Source organism: Plutella xylostella, chromosome 14, assembly GCF_932276165.1.
Source record: "Plutella xylostella chromosome 14, ilPluXylo3.1, whole genome shotgun sequence".
Lineage (NCBI taxonomy): Eukaryota > Metazoa > Arthropoda > Insecta > Lepidoptera > Plutellidae > Plutella > Plutella xylostella.
This window is the reverse complement of record NC_063994.1, coordinates 2550425-2571366: the sequence shown is the minus strand read 5'-3', so window position 1 is coordinate 2571366 and position 20942 is coordinate 2550425. Positions and strand designations below refer to the sequence as shown.

The following is a 20942-nucleotide window of genomic DNA, read 5'->3' as shown; positions in this document are numbered from 1 at the left end:
TCATGAAACTTTTGAAGGATAACTTAAGCAGAACAAGCCGTAAACTTTCTTCGTTTACGTAATTTGCAAACCCGTGTTAAACAAAGGCACATAATAGAGATTGGCGCACTTTAATGTCGGAGACCAAGATCCACATCGGGTCGCTGAGCCAGCGATGTAAGTAAGAAAATAAGAAATTATTAGAAATACTGTCAGTCTTTGAATAACAGACATTATCATAGACATACCTGTAACAGCACTCTGCGCATGCGCCGCCGGCGGCTCGGGCTTGTCATACAGCCTCACATACACCTGGATGGCCACTCTGGCCGCCGTCAGGTAGAAGGGGTGCGACCGCAGCACGTCCTCGAGCCGGAGTAGACCCACGTAGGACCGGAGAGTCATCTTGCGCATGCAGTACGAGTGGAAGTCGAACTGGTCCTCCATTATTTCGGAGAAATGCTGAAAGAGAAAATAAATTATTTTATTTCGTAAGTAAGCTACTATTAATTCGCAAAAAAAGGTGACCGCTCTTATATTCTACAGATAAGAAGGGGTAAGAAACTCCAAAATCCTTTCGGTAGGAGAGTTGGGGTACGTAAACCACAAGATCTAACTTCTGCATCTAGAATCTACACGTGTACCATATACCTAAATAGAAAAACAACAGAACAGCATTTAGCCAGATGACTGTGAGATTAAACGGTAATAATCTCCCAAGACTAGTATTTATTTATACTTTATTGCACAATTTACGTTAGTTATATACATTCAGGTAGACTTCATGCTCAAAGCATCTTCTGCCAGTCGACCTACAAGAGCTAAAAGTACGGGTGTGCAAATAAGATTTTTTTTTTAATCAAAAATCATTATGATTCCTAATAATAATACCTACCTACTAGTAACAATGGTTGTGTAATTACATTGCGCCATTAACAACACTCCACGCACTCACCCTATCGATCTCGTGCGCCTTCTTGAGCGCGTCGCCCCACTGGCCGAGCCGCTGGTAGGACAGCGCCGCCTCCGTCTGGAACCACATGCACTGCATCTCGTTCAGGTTCTCCGTCGCTGGGACGCCTGGGGACACATGGATTGTTAGGTTAGGAAGATAGATAGTTACTGTGTTACTATCATAGAACGCGCGGGCTCGGGTGTACCCTCCATACTCAATGGTAACTACCAAAACTATATGAGGTTGTTGAATGGGTGTAGGTATATTTTTTTACACATTTATGAAGCGTTCGATAGCCAACTGATATCTTTTAGCATGTGTGATGTGTCTATATTTTGATGGTAGGGCCCTCAATTTATATAATTATATATATTTTAAAAGATAGCTATGGAGTTTCTTGCTCCCGCTCTTATAGAATATAAGGGCAGAGCGACGGCACGCACTAGTGTTATTTTACTCAATGTCGAAGAATCACATGCCTCCACAGAAACACAGAACTCCACACAAGGAGACCCGCTGGCGTCGTGGACGCGGTCTAAAGTATCTGCTCAACTGTTTGTCTTAGCCCGAGGAAAGCATATAGTGGACTATATTCAGCAGATTATGGGCTGATGATGATGCTAGTACAGCATATTGCTATATCCTGCAGATTATAGGCTGATGACATACCCTCCCTGGTGAACTTGGCGCACATCTCCTCGGCTCTTGCGTGGTGGCCGGCTCGCAGCATGTAGCGAGCGCACTTGCTGTTCACGTAGCGGTCCGCCGTGTCTAGGGCTGCGGCTTCGAGGAGCCACGAGTAGGCGGAGACCGGGTCGCCGCAGTGCTGGGGGGAGGGAGATGGGTGGGTTACATGATGGTTTAATATTTAAACTCAACAAAGTAGTAAAAACAGATTCCCTTTTAACAGCTTACCATGGGTATGTAGTATCAGCGCTACCATATGATATAATTTTCAGGGGCAACTGTACTGACCGGGAAATAATATGTAAAGCACAAAAACTGTGTATTGAAGAAAATTCGCATAGGATGTCTTTTTGCGACGTGAGCACCGGTACGGTAACCGGTCGGGATCAGAAAGGTTGAGTCAGTGTTGTGAGAGACCTTGGGTCAAGTAGTCAAAATATATACATGTGGAAATGAATAACACATTCCTCTGCGCATTAGATCATAGATCAGTTGATGTGATTGTAACTTACTTATAAAGCTTTATGTTTTAGACATCATCCTTAGAATATCTATAGATATGTGAAGTGTTTAAGACATAATATGTATCTATCCTTACTATACACTATATCCCATTCCATGTGGAAAGACATCTGATACAAAAAAATACTACCCTTATTTGAATGTAATAAGGGTTGTGTCAGATGTCTTTAACCGTGGAATGGGATATAGTAAGCATGCATACTTATATTAAATCATCAAACCTTACCTTATAAATCTTTCCCTTCATAATAAACAGATCGATCAAGGTGGGTGTGTGTTCGATGGCCATGTCTATATACTCGAGCGCTCTATCCGTGTCTTTCTTCCAGTCATAGTGTTGGGCCGCGTAGTAGTACACCCACAGTATAGCACTGGCCGGGGGTAGGTCGGCTTCGGGGACAGAACTGAAGTGTCCCGTCTTAGATAAGTTGTCTAGGTATTGCAGCATTAATTCTTCTATCGTTTCCAACTTCTGTTTGTCTTCGTATAGCGTTCTAGAATATAAAAAGGATATGGTTGTTTACAATTGCAATTTCAGTATTAGGCATGGTGACATAAGTGTGATACGTGAAAGTTAGGATATAATTATCTAGGAGTGGCCACCAATATTATGATAATTATGAGGTCCAATAGCAATTTTTTTACAATTGCCTTAATAACCATCCACACACTGCAAAACAAACCATATACCATCATTGCTTACCAAGTTATACATACTACAAAGCTCCAAGGTGTTTCAAGCAATGTTTTGTAATTTTTGGTATGAATGGTAAATTCTGGACGATGGAGTGGCAGCTCATATAAACAGTTATTTTTAAATATATTCTTCTGCAAATTTTCGCTGACATACAGCTGAAGAAGCCCTTCGCTAGTAAAGTTCAAAACGCCCCACCACCCACCTAACATCAATAAACAGCGGCGGGATGCCCTTCCTCAGTCAGTGGCAGAGTATACTAACCATCGACTCAACAACCCAAAATCACCCTTCACTACTAAAGTTCAAACCAACCCACCTGACATCAATAAACAGCGGCGGGATGCCCTTCCTGAGTCCGTTGCGCAGGTAGGCGTCGACCAGCTCGCGGAACACCGGGCCCGCCGGCGCCGCCGTCAACTGGAGTCGCCGCGGGGCTATTGCTCGCGGATACTCAGCCCTGGAACATGGGGGGTAAGAGGGGTTTTAGAGAATAAAGTTTTTTTGAAAAAGAGATTTTGTGTGGATTTTCGGACACACGGATTATTTTAGAAGAAAATCTCTCCTCTCTCCGAAAGGTCGGTCGCTTACCTAAAAAGCGACCGACCTTTCGGTATGGTGCCCAACGGATGCAACGCATTCAGTATTCTTTGTATGGAAATCATAAGTGCGTCCACTTCATCGGCATTGTCGACGCCGTTTCTCCATAAATTTTTGACTATCTATTTGGTGCAATACCTACAATACTGATAGTTAACTTATTTTGGACAAAGGGATGCCCAATGTTCAGAAAGCATGCTGTTATGATCTAGATTGTCTAACTATGATTTATTATATTAGCCGCAGGCAACAAATTCTTCCACTTATGAGGGTTGACTTTTTCTTTAATCAACCAACTGTTAGTTATTGTAACGATGGTAAAACAATACTCACTTAAAAATATTAAAGAAGGCCACTTTGTCATCAGTGCTTGTAAGCTGTCTAGCTTCTATTAACTTGTGATAATACATCACATTTTCAGGATTCCTCTTCAGTAGATCCTCATAAACTGCCTCCGCTTCTTTGAACCTGGAATAATATACTTTATCAATTACTCTTTGTTCCCTACAGTGCACAACTACACATGGATGTTACTCAAAGCCAGCTACAAAATGGCTGTAAAAATCACCCCATAGGAAAAAGTTTTCAGTTTGAAAGAAAGAAAGAAGAAAATTTATTTATTTCTAACACACACAGAAACAACACATACATTTACAAGAAAAAGGTTATAAAGTAAATAAAAAAAATAAGTAATTAAAAGAATGTTGCTTCTCGGTGCTGAAATGGGTTCTAGTTCAGCTTGATGCTATGGCAGGTACTAAACCACACCATAGCGCTGGTTTTCAACTAGAACCCCTGGGTGAAGTCACGGACTGACTTGACTTGACACACAAAAAAAAAACATAAAAAAATAAAAAACATAAAACATAAAAAATATAAAAAGTTTGATTTACAGGTTGATTTTTGATGACCAAAAAAAATGCTTTGCAGGCACATGTTGAGACATCAATCATTAATTTACGGACCTTATTTAAGCTTGGTTCTTGACCTAATCATCAAAGAGCCTAGGTTCTGGAGCTTTCTTATTCCTAAAATAGCCCATGCCTAACAACATGCACAAAATTGTTTCATTAAACATAAATGGATACAACACAAACCTTTTCAATTTCAAATAATACTCGGCAGAGTTCTCCTTTATAGCCAACTTGTCCAGGATTTGGCTGGAGAACTTATGCAGATGCTGCAACGCCCGCTCATACTGCCCTGACTCCGCTAACACCATGTTCTGGTAGAGAAGCAGCTCCGAGTGCTCATAGTCATAAGGCCCCTTCATTTGGTTGGTGCGGAACGCATCCAGGATACTGTTGGCCATCTCGTAGTCCTCCAGTAAGTGGTAACTCATGGCGAAACCGATCCAGGACGCCCGCTGGGTCGGCCTTAGTATGAATAGTTGGTAGCGTGTGTCCTGGAAATGGATAGAGTAGAAATGTTAATGGCCTTAGTAAGCCCAAACTAGATACATAAAAAAGTATGCAAAAATAATTATCTTTATTTCACCTATCTGATATTATTTTTAAGTGTTAAAAACTCCAAACTTAAGTTGTAGTTGCAGTAATGACAAAATATAGTAGTGTGTGTGTAGGAAGAATCTCCTTTGGGTTACTTCTACATAAATAAATGTTCTCTTTTAACATGCATATTACAACCCATTATGTCCCCACTGCTGGGGCATGGATCTCCTTCCAATGAAGGAGGGTTTTAGACCTAGCCCTATATTCTATTCTATTCTCTGTGGGGGTGTAAATACCTGGCTCTCTCGAATGGAACCTTGGTGCATATCCCCAAGGTCTCAACTCCTAAGCTTCGACCATTTCCCACCACGCTGGTCCACTGTGGGTTGGTGGGTTCACATATCTAGATGTGCTAAATCTAGACATGCAGGTTTCCTCACGATGTTTATTTCACCGTAAGAGCGATGGTATACATGTACTTAAATTCAAAGAACTCATTGGTACATGTCAGTGCCGGGATTTGAACCCGCATCTCTGGTGTGAGAAGCGGGCACTTACCCGACTGAGCTACCACTGCTCAGCCCTATATAAATTGGAAATAATTATAACAAGGCTAACCTTGTAACCTTCCAAATCCCTCATCTGGATCTGAAGAAGGGAAAGGTCTCGTAAAATTTGAATGTTCTCCTTTTCCCACTTGAGTGCATTGCGGTAGCACTTGATTGCTTCATCATACTTCTTATCGGAGCGTTGGAGCAGCCCAAAGACGTGCCAACAGACAGGCGACTTGAGATCATTGCGGAGGCCACGGCGGACATATTCATAGGCTTCTTCTTTTCGTCCGAGACAATTAAGAGTCAATCCTTTCATAGCCAAAGTTTCTGAAAATTAAAAATCGCAATTATGTAACCAGGTGCAACTTTTGGTCTCTTGATTTTGATGATAAGTGACCAACATTCACTTTTAGATTTATTCCTTCAGGCATATGCATGCATGCCATATCTAATTTACTAAAATTAAAACTTCTTTGAACCAAGTGTTTTTTAATAATACCTACCTAATCGTAACTCGATTGTTTTTCATGAAATAAAGAATGAAATCCGATTAATTATAGTAATAAATTGGTATATAACTTACCTCCATGTTCTGTAAATTTGGGATTAGTCAAGATTTGCTTGGCGAATTTCAACCCATTTTTGTATTGTTTGTGTTCATAGCAACGCTGAAAGTAATATGTAACTCATTAACCTCTGCTTATTTATAATTAGACCGAAGCTCAAAGGTAGCAGAGTCAAGAACTTTATCACTGAATATCAATTAATGTCAACAAATAGCTACTCCAGCGGCAACCTATTATTGGCCAATACATAATATCTTATACACTACATTATCAAAAGTAAGAACTGTAGCGTAAAATATTAGTAAATGATATAATTCCAAATCTCGGCAAATGTTGAGATAATCAGTGGAGTGACAAGCACAGAAACCGAAATGTTTATCACCAAACTTACCAAAATTCGTTTAAATAGTGCATTTTCTTTTGGCGGCAAAGGATTACTTGGAGGCATTTTGTTCGATACTATTTGAGTATCTTTTTATTATTTCGCTAATAAATTGAATTATTGCTAAAAACCTCGTGGCTGTAAACCAAAGAAGTCGATGAGGAGGAATATTGTCTATGGCCGGTTACAAAAGTCACGTGACCAATGTCTAAAATTTGTCTATGGTAATATTTTTTTATTAGGTACGCCGCAAAACTGCGACTGATGATGAAACATTTTGCTGATCCAAGAATGACAAAAATCAAAAGGTGTGTACAGTAAACTGAGGGAACTTCTTAACATTTCTATTTGAGTTATTCTAGGGCTGAATAAGATTTCTTTTAGGTATATTTATTTGTGACTGCATATTTATTTCACTTTGTCTATGGTCATACAACTCATACAAATCGAAATCATTGCATATAATGGCAACACTTGTAGCTGTCAATGTCAAATGTCAGTGAGCGTTTGTTGTCATTGTCAATTCAATTGTCATTATTTATGAAACGAGCCGTGAAATCAAAATTATTTGTTTAGATTTCAGTGGTAAAACAAACGATTCATAAAACTATTGAACAAAAATACTAAAAACAAAATTAAACTTTGTTATTTTTATATTTCTTGTGAGTTTTAATATGGGTCTTGAAAACATGCGTCGTTGGCCCATGTATATTGTGTTTGGCGTTTGCATTTTTTTAGTTTTATCATTGCTCAATAGCTGGAGCTTGGAAGGGGCCCTCCAAGATCGTATTGGAGAAATGAGCTTACAAATACAGGACTGCTCACACAAACAGTCGTCCTGTAACACTCAAAACATTGCATTAGCAGAAGATAAAGAAGTTTACAAGAACAAAGTGAGTGAATTACACAAACAGAAATCTAAACTTATTCCGGAACTAGATGGCTACAAAAACACGATATCTAAGTACGAGTCAAAGATCAACCACACTCTGGTCGATGTAGACCTGTGCAAAACTGAGTTGCAGTCTCTTAAGAATCTTCAAGTGAGTAAATCTGCTACTTTAGAAACATTGAGATTGGAGAAAGATACTTTGACGACACAGCTAAGTGAAAGAAAGCAAAAGATAGAGGAGCTAGAGAAGGAAGTGGAAAGATTGAAGTTATCTTTAAGTACCAAGAGTGCTGCTGCACCGGTGGTTTCGAAAGTGACTCCGGCGGCGCAGGTTCCAATACTGAACCCAGTGTTGAATGCACCCATCAACGAGCCCGAGCCCATGGGGCCTAATGATGCCAAGGAGGAAATGGAAGACAGCAATGCACTGAATGATGGCAATGAGATGGATCCCAGTATACAATAGTGAACATTTCAAATTATTTTTAAGTTTTGGACTATGGAATTGGAAAGTATTTTATCAGAATATCAATTATTTTAAAGAAGACTAGGAATTTTTGAGTTTAAAAATGATGGTAACAAAATTTTACAAAGCTATAAATTGAGCATGTTAGGTAGGTATGTGTGTTTATTCTTTTTTTTGTATTCATTAGTTTTAAAAACAATACAGCAATAGTGCTAGTCTTAAGAATTATGTGATCTACTTTCATTTCATACAGTATTAGATTCCACATTAGATCTGAATATTTTGAATCACTACCTTCACTCTTGTTGTATGTTATATCTGTAAGAAGTGCTGTATCAAAATTGTCATCTAAAGAGATATATATCCACCCATAGGGCTAACAGTTTGATCCTCAATATCAGACTTGGTAAATGAATTCAGTAATATTTTTTCCTTATATAAATGGTGGTGGAAACATAATATCTCTTTTGCAGATTGTACCTTTATTTTCAAACAAATGTGACCAGTGAATTTCATTTACAATAAATAAGTACAAGGAGCATACTACTGCTTAAGCATTTTGGTACTTTATACAAGTGTGTATAAGTACCTTCCTGATTATTGTTCATTCATAATTTTATTATTGTATTCTTTATTTGATTACACATATTATTATATATTTTGCATTTTTGTTAGAATTTATGAATTTACTAGTGCCATGCACATACTACTGTATTATCAATCATCACATAATAATAATATTGTTTTTGTGTCCAAGTCCAACTAACATAAAATTTTGTATTAAATCGAAAAGTACCTACTTGAGTACAGAGTGCCAAATAATGTCTTACCGGAAATGGTTAGTTTGATAATAAAATTAATGACAATATGTGATTGGAAGCAGACTGCCAGGCAGTGTATTGCGTGGGATGTAGGGTAAATAAATAATTTGTATGATTACAATAATTGTGTACCTTCTACACTTGTTTTATTACATTATTATATGGACCAGTCCCTGCTACACGGCGCGGCGGCGGGCGGCGGCGCTTCGCATCGCTCAACTGTTTAGTGTAAGTGTAATATTTTCAAAACTCTTCAATCTTTCAAAAATACGTTGTTATGTACTTTACACTCGCACTAAACAGTGTGTAAATCTGGCTTTAAAATGTATTTCTTTCCATGGAGGAAGTTCTCTCGTCCCGAAGAGGAAGCGGAATCCGCAATCCTCATCTACCATAGACTAGAAAAGTAGGTGCATTATGCAAGTAAATAAGTAATGCATTGCTCCCTCTATCTTCCCTCAAGGTTTATCTCTATCTTCCAATCTTCACTAGAATAGTGGTAGATCACCTGCTTAGTATACATTATTATATGCATTATATGTTTTTTTTTGTAACGGTTTTGATGCTTTTCATTTTTGCACTTATAAATTGTGTAAACGCAGCCTAAATGAGGTATATAATAAGTGTATTCTGTTCTGTGTTAACCTACGAAAAGCGCGCGAAAACGAAAATAAAACAAATGTCACTAGTCACTAATAGTTTAATGCCGATGCAAAGTGGAATAACAATTTTTTTTTGGAATTTATTATGACCCCTAACTATATTGGTCAGTGACACAATTTTGTATCTCAAGAGCTTACAGAAACAGGGTAAGTTATACTTACTTGTTAATTGTAAGTTTTATAAGTGAAAAACATTCATTACTTAACATCATTTATTGTATCATAGTCTAACTTTAACATAATAATGAAACAAAAAATATTTATGTCATACACAACTAAACTTTAAAAGTAATCAGAAACAAGCATTCAAACTTAAAATTAAAGGCAAATCTCATATTCATAACAACTAACCTATTTAAAGATTCCGTAAGTAGGTCTTTGCAATTTGTAAATTTTACATAATGGCACACATTTGCTTTATCCACTTTGAGTCAAATAATATTTACCTAATGAATGCACAAGCACAAATCATGAGGTACTTCGTAAGTACCTCGTAGGTAATATTCTGCTGATTATTTCATCAATTCATAATCATAAAATACTATATCCAATCATATTTGAACAGTGTGCCCTCAGTGTGTTAAGCCCTCTGGCAGACAATATTGTTTCTTAGAAATCAAAATCTATTGTCTCCCCTACCAATGGGTCACACAGATGTGCATAGCCTTTGCTGAAAATATGTATTATTGTCAGTTATCCATATTTGCCCATTCATACCATGAAATTAAGAAGCAACTAAAGACTGAAACATATTGTTGTAGATAAGTATATAGTTCTATCACAATTTTTTATTCGGACCATGACATACAGGGCCACCTATTATAAGACCATACCTAGATTACCTAGTCATTTAGGAAATATGAACAAATACTAAAATATAGTTTACCAAATATTCTTAGCCAACTTATCATAAGTGTATAACAAATTATCTTATTTGGTGGGTTTCAAGTAAATCTATTGAGATTATATCTGAAAAAATACTATGACTGCAGTTACAGTACATTTTATAATGCTCCATTGAATGCAAAGTAGCTGGAAGACTGGAATGTTAATGGTTCTGCTCATTGCTTTTATAAAATTCATCAAAGAAATCAGCTGAATCTCCCAATACAGTGTAAATGTTATAAAATATATGAAAATATAACTTTATAACAGCATAATAAAAATATGTTTTATATGTAGATCTGTACATAATGTAATACTAAATCTTCTTCATGTCCTCATTGGCAACTTCTTCAAATGCAGCCAACAGATTCCTTCTGCATTTGCTTTCATCAGTATAATGTATTGCCCATATAATGTACTCCCCAACATTGAGTGGGTCTTCAGAATAGCTTATTTGCACTTTGCATTTTCTTTCCCATTTCATAGCGTCAGTACTCCTACTGTTCCTAGTCCTTGTGAATGATATATAACCATTGCATTCTACAGCCTTCTTTGGCAGCTGAGCATTCAGCGCTGCATGGGACATCTCAGAGTCAGAGCTAGTGGACGGCAGACAGTCTCCTTGGCCCTGCTCACAGTTTGGTGGTGTGATGAGCATGCAGACTCTTTGAGCTTTCCTAACTAAGGCACCATCACCTTTGCTTGTTAATTCTGAAGTGTCTAAAATAGTACTGCTTTTATCACTGGCACGCTCATCAATCTCCAGCTTATGATTTATACTGTCATAGTTCCTTTTAGCTTTCTTCCTGTTTGTAGCCCCTATATCAGCATCTACTGGCTTGCAATCTTTATCCCATTCTGGACTATTACCACTGGATCGCAGTCCAGGTCTCTTCCTATTTTTAATTGGGGGCATTCTATCATATCTTGTTTTGATAATTTCAGGTGAGTGAAGGGGGCTTGCCAATTTCTCATCAACATCAAATTCCAACTTTCTGAAATTAAATAATATGTACTTAGTTTATAGTCACTTTCTATGGTACATGTGTATTATTCTAGCTATGCATATTGAATTTATTTATTTTCAGTTTATGATTAATGCTATGAATCTATGTATGATGTTCACAAAAGCATTATGATAGGAAAATAAGGAAGAGGTTAAAGGAAAAGTGCAAATAAATAAACAAAAACCAGGCATATTATAAGATAGAAGGGTTTATTAAATGAGTTGTAATGAGTATTACACATACATAAAGCTAACCAGAGATTACCTACCTTGGGTTATGATCTTCCCTCACACTTATCCTCTCTATACTCTCAACAGTTGTAAGATCATGTTTTGAACTCTGCATGTCATACTTTAGGAAAGATGCAACCTTCTTCCGCTTTCTGATTGTTTTACCAAACCACTCTAATACAACTTCATCTGACAAATATAGCGCAAAATTCTGTCTTTCATAGTCTATCATGCGTTTATACCAGGACACAAAGGTTCGGGCTTGTAATCTACTGATTGATTTGGAGGTGTTGTTGTTATCTTCAACAAAAGATTTGAGGCTAGTAAGAGTGGCCATGTTTCTTTTTTTGAGATTGTACTTGATTGGCGTTGCTGGCGATGTGGACATGATTTGGTTAATTCTGAAAATGAAAGATTTGTGTAAGTTTTTTTTTATTACCAAAGATAAGTGAGTGCTATGGTGCTACTTGGGTATAGCTTATGCCTAGCAGTGGTATACTAAACCTGGTGACCATCATGATGAAATTACTTTGTCTTCTATGAAACTTGTATCAATAAGACTTACACTTCTCAGTGAATATTTCGACGACTTCCTGCGAGCTCTTAGCGGCGTGGCCGAGGTTTAGACGCAGCTCCTCGAGACGAGCCTTGCTCTCCTCAATGTACGCAGTCAGCGACAGGTTAACCTCCAACAACTCCTTCACCAACGCTGTAGTATTCACAGTGTTCGTGTATAACTTCTCTGAAAACGTAAAAATAAACAAAGATGAGCATTATTGTCAGAAACAGTTGAATAACACTTCGATTTTTGAAAAGAAGAGTTTATAACCTACTTAAATTTTCCGCAGTGTGCAACGCTAAATAATCACGGCTTGATTCCTCGAATAGTATTGAATTCATCTTATGGGTACCGGGTAATTGTTATAGTCACAATTGCTAAGAAATTTGCTTTATTTGTAGGTAATAAACAAGGAAACAAAATAGAATTTTTGACTGAAATGAAAGCGTCTTTGTGATTCATAGACAAAAAAATATTTTTTTCAAAACGTCAATGTCAAATTCGAAGAGTGTGACCAAATGAAAAAAAAAATGGTTTTGCTCTTGGAAGAAGGACTTGCTAAACGTATATCATGAGATTGTGCTTTTGTGCTCAGTCTCATAGTCATGAAATAAATTTCTTTATTTTATTAGTTTTTACTTTGTCCTTTTTCAATTTCAGCTCTCAAGTGGAGAGTTGAAGACCAGCAATAGTCAAATAAAGCTTGGGAAGCCCTCCGTCGTCGTCGTCGCCGGCCGACGCGACGCTTGGCCAACGTTCGTAGACGTCGAGAGGTGTTCGTAACAAGGATCCAGTACGTAATGGTTAGGTAGCATGAAGACAGCTGAGGACTGTTGTTGCGAAGGTAAGTACATAAATCCGTACGGTACGGTAATTCATAAATATGTATCTTGAAAAAATTGTATAACAGAACAACTATAAAAGAGAACTTTATCATTAAATTAAAATTTTAACAAAACCACTCTCTTTTTTCCTCAGATACCTACCTTATTGGAGATCGACACCGTTTCATTATTGGCCGGCAACACTACTCCGACCATAGACAAGCGTTAATTACGCACGAGCATTGGATCACGCTCCGAGCGCGCTTCCTTGGGAGTGGTAGCGAGCCGAACCAATCTACAGCGTCCGCCAGCTCATTGACTCCGGTCATTGGTTATCCTTTGTCAACCAATCATTGAAAACCCGTGAGCAACCCGTGAGTTTTATCCAATGTAAGTTCTCAATTTTCATCTACAAATCATCCGGGCATGGACGGGTCCTTTGTTGATTGCAATTAAATATAAGTTCGCGATGTTGTTTCGCTGAAATGTTTCCGGGTTTTAGAAGATTATATCAGCCATTTTGTATGAGTTGGCTTTTGGCCTCGGCCGAATAGATAATTCGAGTAGATTTCGCCGCCGCACAATGTTCGATATCACAATTTTGGAATGTTTGAACACTTGGAATATTAAAGTGTTTCAACAACATTTTAAACTTATTCCTAAAATAAACAATAGAACATCAGTTGGTGTGAAATGAAGCGATCAATAACCGACCAAGATAGATATAAATAAGTACACATGACTATAAGTTTAGGTTGGTAATTTCTTTTGACCTAGCCTCAGACCTAGCTTATGTTAAATCAACCCATGTTTATTTAATTAAACAAACATCTACTCACCTCTATAGGTTTACCAATAAAATGCCTACTTTAGTTAGTCTTAAGTGTAAATAAACTACATATCATAACAAACCATTTATAAATATTCTCAAATGCAAATATTTCTTTCTCCAAAACTGTCTAATATCACCATAAATGTTCAAAGATTTCATTTCCATACAAACCACTTCCAGCGCCACCATGGATCACAACCAGATCCAGAACTCGGACGGGGCGGTACTGACCATCAACGGGCAGCAGCTGCAAGTGCTGCAGATGAACAACGGAGGCGGCCACCTCGTGCAGACAGCTAATGGACAACACATGATAGTGCCATCCATACCTGCGGGACTGCAGGTCAGTATCATAGATTGATTCGGTGAGATTATTCTTAGCATGTCTGTGACTAATTGTATGGTTTGTGATGTGTGAGGATGAGCCAGCCATATGGGCTGTCAGGCTTGTCAGTTGCTGACTGCCCAGAGTTTGTTGGAATATAAATTCTTTCTTCTTATAAGTTCTGTAGATAGCTTGCCACAAGGGTCTATGGCACAAGAAACTTGCTAAAAAACCTCATCCATTTTGGATATGACTGTAAGGATAGGCATGCATGTAGTTTCTGGCAATAAAGTCCTGTGTGTGTTATCTGAAATCTCCAACCTGCTTTTCTTTTATCTTGTGGCCTTTGGAGGATTATACTTAACCCAAATGTTAAAATTAATAAGGTTTCTTATGGTTGGTTTTGTAGCTGGCTACCTGTATTCGTATTTTTTGTGTTAAAGGTTATGAATTGCACTAGATCTTTTTATTATTTTACTTTGCTTAATTTGTTTTCTACAAAATCTTAATTTATACTGTACGAATTTCCATGCTTGCTATGGAATTTCATACTTTTCACTGGTAGGTATTTATTTTTGAAAGATGAATTACCAAGAATATATCATTTTAATTTCAGTTCATCTACTTACATGAATTTTGCATCATAAATGCAATATTATGTTCAAAAATTCTGGTTCATTGCTTTGTCTATTTTCTTTTATTATTTATCTTGAATAGTCATTGTCATAAAAATTAGTTATATTAATAAAATTATAATAATAATAATTAGTAGCTATTTAAAATTTTATCATGCATTCATTACACACATGTCTAAAAAAGGTTCATTTTACTTAATTAACTGTGCTATAGATTTTATTACAGCTTAATATTGCATGCACGCTCAGCGAATGTTATTCATTTCACATTCATGATATAAATCATTCATTAAATGTTCATTAATATTAATTTTCTATCCTAACATGCAAACAGCTCGGAACGCCACAAATCCAGGTAGTTGTATAATTTCACCGATTTCATTCAGTCATTTTACTTTTATCTCCAACCCGCCTATCAACCATGGAGATAATGGAAAAACCCCTTTATCTTGAAGGAGTGATATATAGGCATAAGATCTAAGTGTTTATAAGTGTTTTTGGTGATTTTTAAGTACTTATAATGCAAACTTTAATTCAAAATTATGTTTATCTGTTTCTAGGTGGCAGCTCCAAATACACAGCAGCTTCAGCAACTACAAGTGGTCCCGATATCAAGTCTTCAAGGTAAGGATATATTCGCCTCTGACATAGACATTTGACATTTTCTCATCTGACATTTTTTTATTAACTCAATTTGTGACGCACCCCTTCGATACAGCACGTCACATTAAAATCGTTTGTAGAATCGTTTGCGAAAATCGTTTGTGAAGCTGATCGAAGAGCAAGCAGGGATTCTTCTTTCTTGTAGGGCAGGGCAGGTGCTTGTAATGAGAAGGCTTTTTTCTTCTATTATTAGGAGGCTTCTTTGCTTCTTGGAGGCTGCGAGCGGAATGATCGAGGCGGCCCGGACCGCCTATATTTAAATGCGCTCTCCGCCGCGCGGGCGGTGGGAGGCGGGGCAAGAAATGCGTCGACCAATCAGAGCGCTTTGCACCATAAGCGCCCTCATTGGTACTATCTACTATCTATTATCGCGCCTAACAAGCCTCATAGTTTATTTATTAATAAACAACTTGTACTAGGTATATTTACAAACTATTAAAACTATTACCAGATATTATACCTACTACAAACAATAACTATAACTTTATTAGATCTCTACCTACCTATAGACATAACCGAATAAACTTTATTAAACTTAAACAATTCGAACTATAAACAATTAAATAATCAACAAATCTAAACAGTCTTGAACACAATTCTAACTAGATTTTCCCATGAGCTTCTATCTAAATGGCTTTCCTGTCAAAATTCCTGGATATGTAGTAGCCTATCTCTTTAATACAGACCATGTCACTAATCTTTCATGGACCAAATGTTTTTTTTTAGGACACTCACACCCGTGATTAATAGTAAGGCCAGTATTCTCATGAGAATTTTTTTAAAGCACAGTAGCTACCAACTAGATCTCTATAAACCTGAAACCTATTCACACAACATTTCACCATTCCCAGGAGCGAACAACTCGGTGCAGCCCATGCAGCTAGTCCAAACAGCTGACGGACAGACGTTCCTGTACCAGCCGCCCGCGCCCGCCATCGACCAGCACCAGATCATACACCAGCCCACAGGTACTGTAGAGGAGAGTATACAGGGTGTTGCAAAAGCTCACTCAGTCAGCGCCTCATATTGAACACCTTTTGGAAATTCGTAATAAAAACAACGGTAATTCTCAAAAGTCTGCAGGAGTAGTGGGAATGTCAAGAAAACATAGTTACAAACAACAAACTTACGGAACATCCCGGTACCTCCTGCAGGTTGTCTGGTAGAAAATGCTTCTAGCATTAAGTCCACCTGATTGTACATATTTACTTCTGTTTATTGTGCAATAAAAGTATAAATAAATAAACATCCATTCAATCAAACAACACACACATCAATCCAAAATTATCTACTTCTGTATCCTATTACTAGGTATTACAGCTAAACTTCTAAACCAAAAGTTAAACCCCAACTTTTTAAGGTCCACAACAGTACGTTAACCTCAGTTTGGATACCGATAAAATGTTTCATCATCATCAGCCACTGCTTAATGCAGGCGTCTCAACCCAATAACTCTGTCCTATACCTTCCTCTACTAACCTCTCGTGTTTGTTTCAGTGATAAACCTGAACGGCAACTTAGTTCAAGTGGCGAACGCCGTGCAGCCGCAGCAGATGGTCAGCCAGCCCAACATCGTCATGGTGAGTTCTTTTGACATTATTTGTCGAACTCAATCTTTTAACACTATATTCACTAATAGATTCTTTTGTTTTCTTGGACCATATATATACAACAAATTAAATAGCAGTTTAAGTTTATACCCAAACTCCAGGGCTGTAGCTAAAAAAAAAAAAAAACTGCAAAAGTGGCTCATAAACAGAACCTATCAGGAAACTGAGGACTTGTTGGTTGTTGTTACCTAATTAATTAATTAGTAGAATTTTTGTTAAAAATCCTTTGCATCTAATTTCATGTTACCCATAAATAATTATAAAATTAATTACCTACACTATAAACTTCATTATAAACTTTATTGTTTGTTTAATTTAAATAGCAACTCAAATTCTCTTAGTACTTATCTGTATGTAACATTAACAATGTAACAAGAGTAAACGCTCACAAAATACCTTCATTGTCAATACTACATGTACCTACTGGCTAGAAAAACATTTCCTCCTATAGTACAGGCTAGACCTAGTTTAGGTGGAATTAAAAATGTAAATAACACATTCCTAGATTACCTAAGTACCTATATTGAGCACTGTTAAAACACCAATAACTTACCTAAGTTTTGCATGCTAACCTAATAATAGTTTAAGTAACTTCTTAATGTACCTATGTTTTTACTGACTTGTGTATTTGTAAAATGTGTGTGAAAATGGGTCAAATAAATATATTTTGTATTTGTATTTTGTATTTGTATTTTGTATTTGTATTTTGTATTTGTATTTTGTATTTGTATTTTATTTATACTGTATAAACCCTAGTACCCTCTAAATGATGATAGCATCATCAGCCATCAATGCGCTTGCACTGGATGGCCCCAAAGAACACCAGTATGCTGTATCCTGTGTCTCTCGGCCATCCGTCACCGTCTCGCTCATAGTCATATAACCAACCAACTTAGACGCTTGGTGAGGGATGCGTTATAGCGTAAATCATGCGTACATATATATTTTTATCGATATTAACAAGCCCTTGAAATGCCCACCAGATGGTAAACAACGCCTCCACAACCCAAAACGCCCCATCTCCCTCCACGGACGCGGCTTCCGACGAAGAGCCACTACTATACGTGAACGCGCGCCAGTACAAGCGCATACTGAAGCGCCGCGCCGCGCGTGCACGCCTCCACGAGCTGGGCAAGATACCTAAGGAGAGACCCGTGAGTGTTGTAGACATAGAGAGAGATACTAGTACCTAAGGAAGAGAGCTATAAGTAGTGACGCTATAGTTGAGTAGACGAAGAGCCGCTTCGTGAACGCGCGCCTGCACGAGCTGGGCAAGATACCTAAGGAGAGACCCGTGAGTATTGTAGACATATAGCAGATACTAGTACAGTAAGGGACAGATAAACCTGACCCCTCTCAGAAGCATTGTTAGTATGAGAGGGGGGTCAGGTTTCTTTGCACCTGACCGTACCTAAGGAGACCTATATGTAGTTACACTATAGTTGAGTAGACGAAGAACCACTACTCTACGTGAAAGCGCGCCAGTACAAGCGCATACTGAAGCGTCGCGCCGCGCGTGCCCGCCTTCACGAGCTGGGCAAGATGCCTAAGGAGAGACCCGTGAGTATTGTACACCTAGAGAGAGATACTAGTACCTAAGGAGAGACCCGTGAGTTTTTAGCACCTAAAGAGAGATGCATGAGTATCTAAGGAGAGACCCGTGAGTATTGGAGACCTAAAGAGAGATAATTAGTATCTAAGGAGAGACCCGTTAGTATTGGAGACCTAAAGAGAGATAATTAGTATCTAAGGAGAGACCCGTGAGTATTGTAGACCTAAAGAGAGATAATTAGTATCTGAGGAGAGACCCGTATTGGAGAGATAGTTAGTGTCTTCGTCTAGAGCCGCTGCTATACGTGACTCTGCGCGCCCCGAAGATACCTAAGGAGAGATACCTATTTAGTACCTAACTTAAACTAAACTAGACTAAAATACAGACTTTATTATTCAAGAGTCCCGATCAGTAGGCGTACGTTTTATTAGTTAGCATATTATTATCATGATTACGCTAAAATCGAGTTTGATGTAAAACTTATAATAATACATTTGACTCCATCGCTTCCCCACTCACTAATTCATAAAGTTTTCCAGTACCACATTAAACAAAGCAAGTCACGTAACAGCCATATCTCATTCTATTACAGAAATACCTACACGAGTCGCGGCATCGACACGCGATGAACAGGATCCGTGGTGAGGGCGGACGGTTCCACTCGGGGAGCAGAAAGTAAGTTTATTATTATTTGCATAGAACAATTTATATAGGACTAGCTGTTCCTGCGAGCGTCGCTTCGCCTTAAAAAGTTTTCCCATGGAATTCCGCGATAAAATATAGCCTATGTGTTAATCCAGGGTGTCAGCTAACTTCATACCAAATTTCATTAAAATCGTTTCAGCCGTTTATGACGTGAAGAAGTAACAAACTCTCACAAACTTTCGCATTTATTAGTAATATTAGTAGGACTTATTTGCATTCTACATAGCATTACTGTTAAAAGTATTCATATTTGCATACAACAATAGTTGGTATAGGATTTTTCCAAAATTCGGTGGATGTTCTTCAAAACCATTGGTATATTTCAAAATGTCCCTTTGCAAGATATGGAATATAAACAATCTAACATTTTATTTTCTGGAACAGCTTCCACATATTATAATCAGAATTATTGAAAACATAGTAAGAAAACTTACCATTATCACCAGTGAACGTATCCTTTTCTCATAACACTCGTGTGAATATTCTAGAATGGAAGACTTCGCGTCAGACGACCCGCTGCGACACGGCATTACGCTGGAAGACGTCAAGCCCACCAACCTCGACGAAACTGTCTCCATTACTATTATACAAGTTAGTATAAACTCTCAATTCTAAAAAATCTACCGCTGGACAGAGTGTTGTAGTTACTGTTCCAAGAACAACCGCACAATACTCAGCATGGTTACTCTATAGTCTCTATACTGACCAAAATCTAACGAACGAGAGCTGTCGTGCAATCGGCACGTTTAATACAACGAGATAGATTCGTGGCTCGCGAAGCATCTCTCATAGAGTGACCCCCAAACCCCAGTCTTCCTCATCCATCCTCTAACGGGTTACCTGTCTAAGGTCTTCGGTCCAGAGGGCTAGTAAGTGTCCCACGCTAAGTTTGCCTGTTTGTGGTCACCACTCACGAATCGCATCTATCCCAAAAGTCATCTCTTCTTCAGTAGATGTGAGTGGCCTACTGCCACGAGCCCACCAACTTGCAGATAAGAGTAGCTTTTCGGTTCGCAGTCCCTTTATTTCATTCAAATCATGGATATCCCTAAAACTCAATAAAAAAATGGCAATAAAAGAATTATTACTAACGCAATATCTGTAACTTTACTTTCAGGAAGAGGAACAAGAGGAGAAATGCCAACCGAACCAGTGGCGCCGCCTGGCGCCGCTGCAGTCCACATAGCAGACATTGGACGTCGCATTCGACTAGTGTGACCAGTGTTGGACCGAATGTTTGTGATATTGGACCAAATATCCGCCAGAAGCGCGCGAAGGCCGTGGTTTTACAGGTTTTAGACAAGGACTTGAGCCGTAGTTTCAAACTTATGTTATTAAAATTAGCATTGAAGTGAAAAGTGGTGATTTTTTGATAGGAAAACTGTTGGATAAAAGTGATAGTGTGATGAATTTGTTAATGATTTGTGTGTAAATGTTGTTTTTGTTCGCAATATGTTGTGTTCGTGAGTTCTAATTCACCCTTTTGTTTACTGTTTAACAAAATACCGGGCGATCTTTTTGCAATAAATCTGGATAATTTATTTACGTACAATAACCCCATTACTAATAATAAAACTGTAACTTGAAATAACGTTTGTGTTATTAATACTTTTGTTATTAGTGATGGGGCACAAAATTAACTATAAGATGTGTTATGTATAAAGTGACTGAGTAGATATCATCAGTAGAAAACATTTTTATATGCAATATTTCAAGAATAAACATTAAACATTGCAAACCTATTTATCTTTTTGATTGAAATAATACCAGTTATCTAATACAGTAAACTTTAATATCAAAAGAGAATATCAATATGATTTCAAAAAGACATAATTCAGGTAGATTAATTGCACAAGTCTAGTCTATAATAATATAATATCAGTT

General features: G+C 37.8%; 4 protein-coding genes across 6 annotated transcripts in view; 2 read left to right on the top strand and 2 right to left on the bottom strand.

Annotated features, from left to right (window-relative positions):
* LOC105383790 (N-alpha-acetyltransferase 15, NatA auxiliary subunit) overlaps positions 1–6574 on the bottom strand; it is a 78062-nt gene extending 71488 nt beyond the window's left edge. Inside the window, exons 1-10 of the mRNA XM_048625440.1 lie at positions 6400–6574; positions 6026–6110; positions 5507–5769; positions 4535–4842; positions 3771–3905; positions 3157–3297; positions 2370–2637; positions 1604–1760; positions 935–1059; positions 228–441 (exon numbers count right to left, since the gene is read on the bottom strand). Of these exons, the coding sequence (XP_048481397.1) occupies positions 228–441; positions 935–1059; positions 1604–1760; positions 2370–2637; positions 3157–3297; positions 3771–3905; positions 4535–4842; positions 5507–5769; positions 6026–6110; positions 6400–6456 (1753 nt within the window). The 5' untranslated portion in view covers positions 6457–6574. The remainder of the gene's footprint in view (positions 1–227; positions 442–934; positions 1060–1603; positions 1761–2369; positions 2638–3156; positions 3298–3770; positions 3906–4534; positions 4843–5506; positions 5770–6025; positions 6111–6399) is intronic.
* Positions 6575–6902: 328 nt separating this feature from the next.
* On the top strand, positions 6903–8705 carry LOC125489488. Its single transcript, XM_048625464.1, has one exon. The coding sequence runs from the start codon at positions 7065–7067 to the stop codon at positions 7746–7748; it is 684 nt and encodes a 227-aa protein (XP_048481421.1). The 5' UTR covers positions 6903–7064; the 3' UTR covers positions 7749–8705.
* Positions 8706–9429: 724 nt separating this feature from the next.
* Positions 9430–12374, bottom strand: LOC105383784. Its single transcript, XM_011553893.3, has 4 exons — positions 12187–12374; positions 11919–12095; positions 11392–11754; positions 9430–11111 (listed from the first exon to the last, which is right to left on the bottom strand). The coding sequence occupies exons 3-4, from the start codon at positions 11739–11741 to the stop codon at positions 10433–10435; spliced, it is 1029 nt and encodes a 342-aa protein (XP_011552195.3). The 5' UTR covers positions 11742–11754; positions 11919–12095; positions 12187–12374; the 3' UTR covers positions 9430–10432.
* A 530-nt stretch (positions 12375–12904) lies between these two features.
* Positions 12905–20796, top strand: LOC105383783 (nuclear transcription factor Y subunit alpha). 3 transcript variants are annotated; one of them, XM_048625471.1, is made up of 9 exons: positions 12905–13110; positions 13749–13911; positions 15089–15152; positions 16043–16159; positions 16689–16771; positions 17785–17955; positions 18946–19028; positions 19547–19649; positions 20176–20796. In XM_048625471.1, the coding sequence occupies exons 2-9, from the start codon at positions 13756–13758 to the stop codon at positions 20242–20244; spliced, it is 846 nt and encodes a 281-aa protein (XP_048481428.1). In that variant the 5' UTR covers positions 12905–13110; positions 13749–13755; the 3' UTR covers positions 20245–20796. The 3 variants fall into 3 exon arrangements, with proteins under 3 accessions (XP_048481428.1, XP_048481426.1, XP_048481427.1); XM_048625469.1 differs by having other exon boundaries at positions 12907–13126; XM_048625470.1 differs by lacking the exon at positions 12905–13110 and adding an exon at positions 13134–13490.
* Positions 20797–20942: the final 146 nt, after the last annotated feature.

Coding starts and splice junctions, on each gene's coding strand:
- LOC125489488 (XM_048625464.1), top strand. CDS start 7,065: ATGGGTCTTGAAAACATGCGTCGTTGGCCCATGTATATTGTGTTTGGC.
- LOC105383784 (XM_011553893.3), bottom strand. CDS start 11,741: ATGTCCACATCGCCAGCAACGCCAATCAAGTACAATCTCAAAAAAAGA. Junction 11,112..11,391: donor AGGGAAGATCATAACCCAAG/GTAGGTAATCTC, acceptor ATTTAATTTCAG/AAAGTTGGAATTTGATGTTG.
- LOC105383783 (XM_048625471.1), top strand. CDS start 13,756: ATGGATCACAACCAGATCCAGAACTCGGACGGGGCGGTACTGACCATC. Junction 13,912..15,088: donor CCATACCTGCGGGACTGCAG/GTCAGTATCATA, acceptor ATCTGTTTCTAG/GTGGCAGCTCCAAATACACA. Junction 17,956..18,945: donor AGATACCTAAGGAGAGACCC/GTGAGTGTTGTA, acceptor ATTCTATTACAG/AAATACCTACACGAGTCGCG.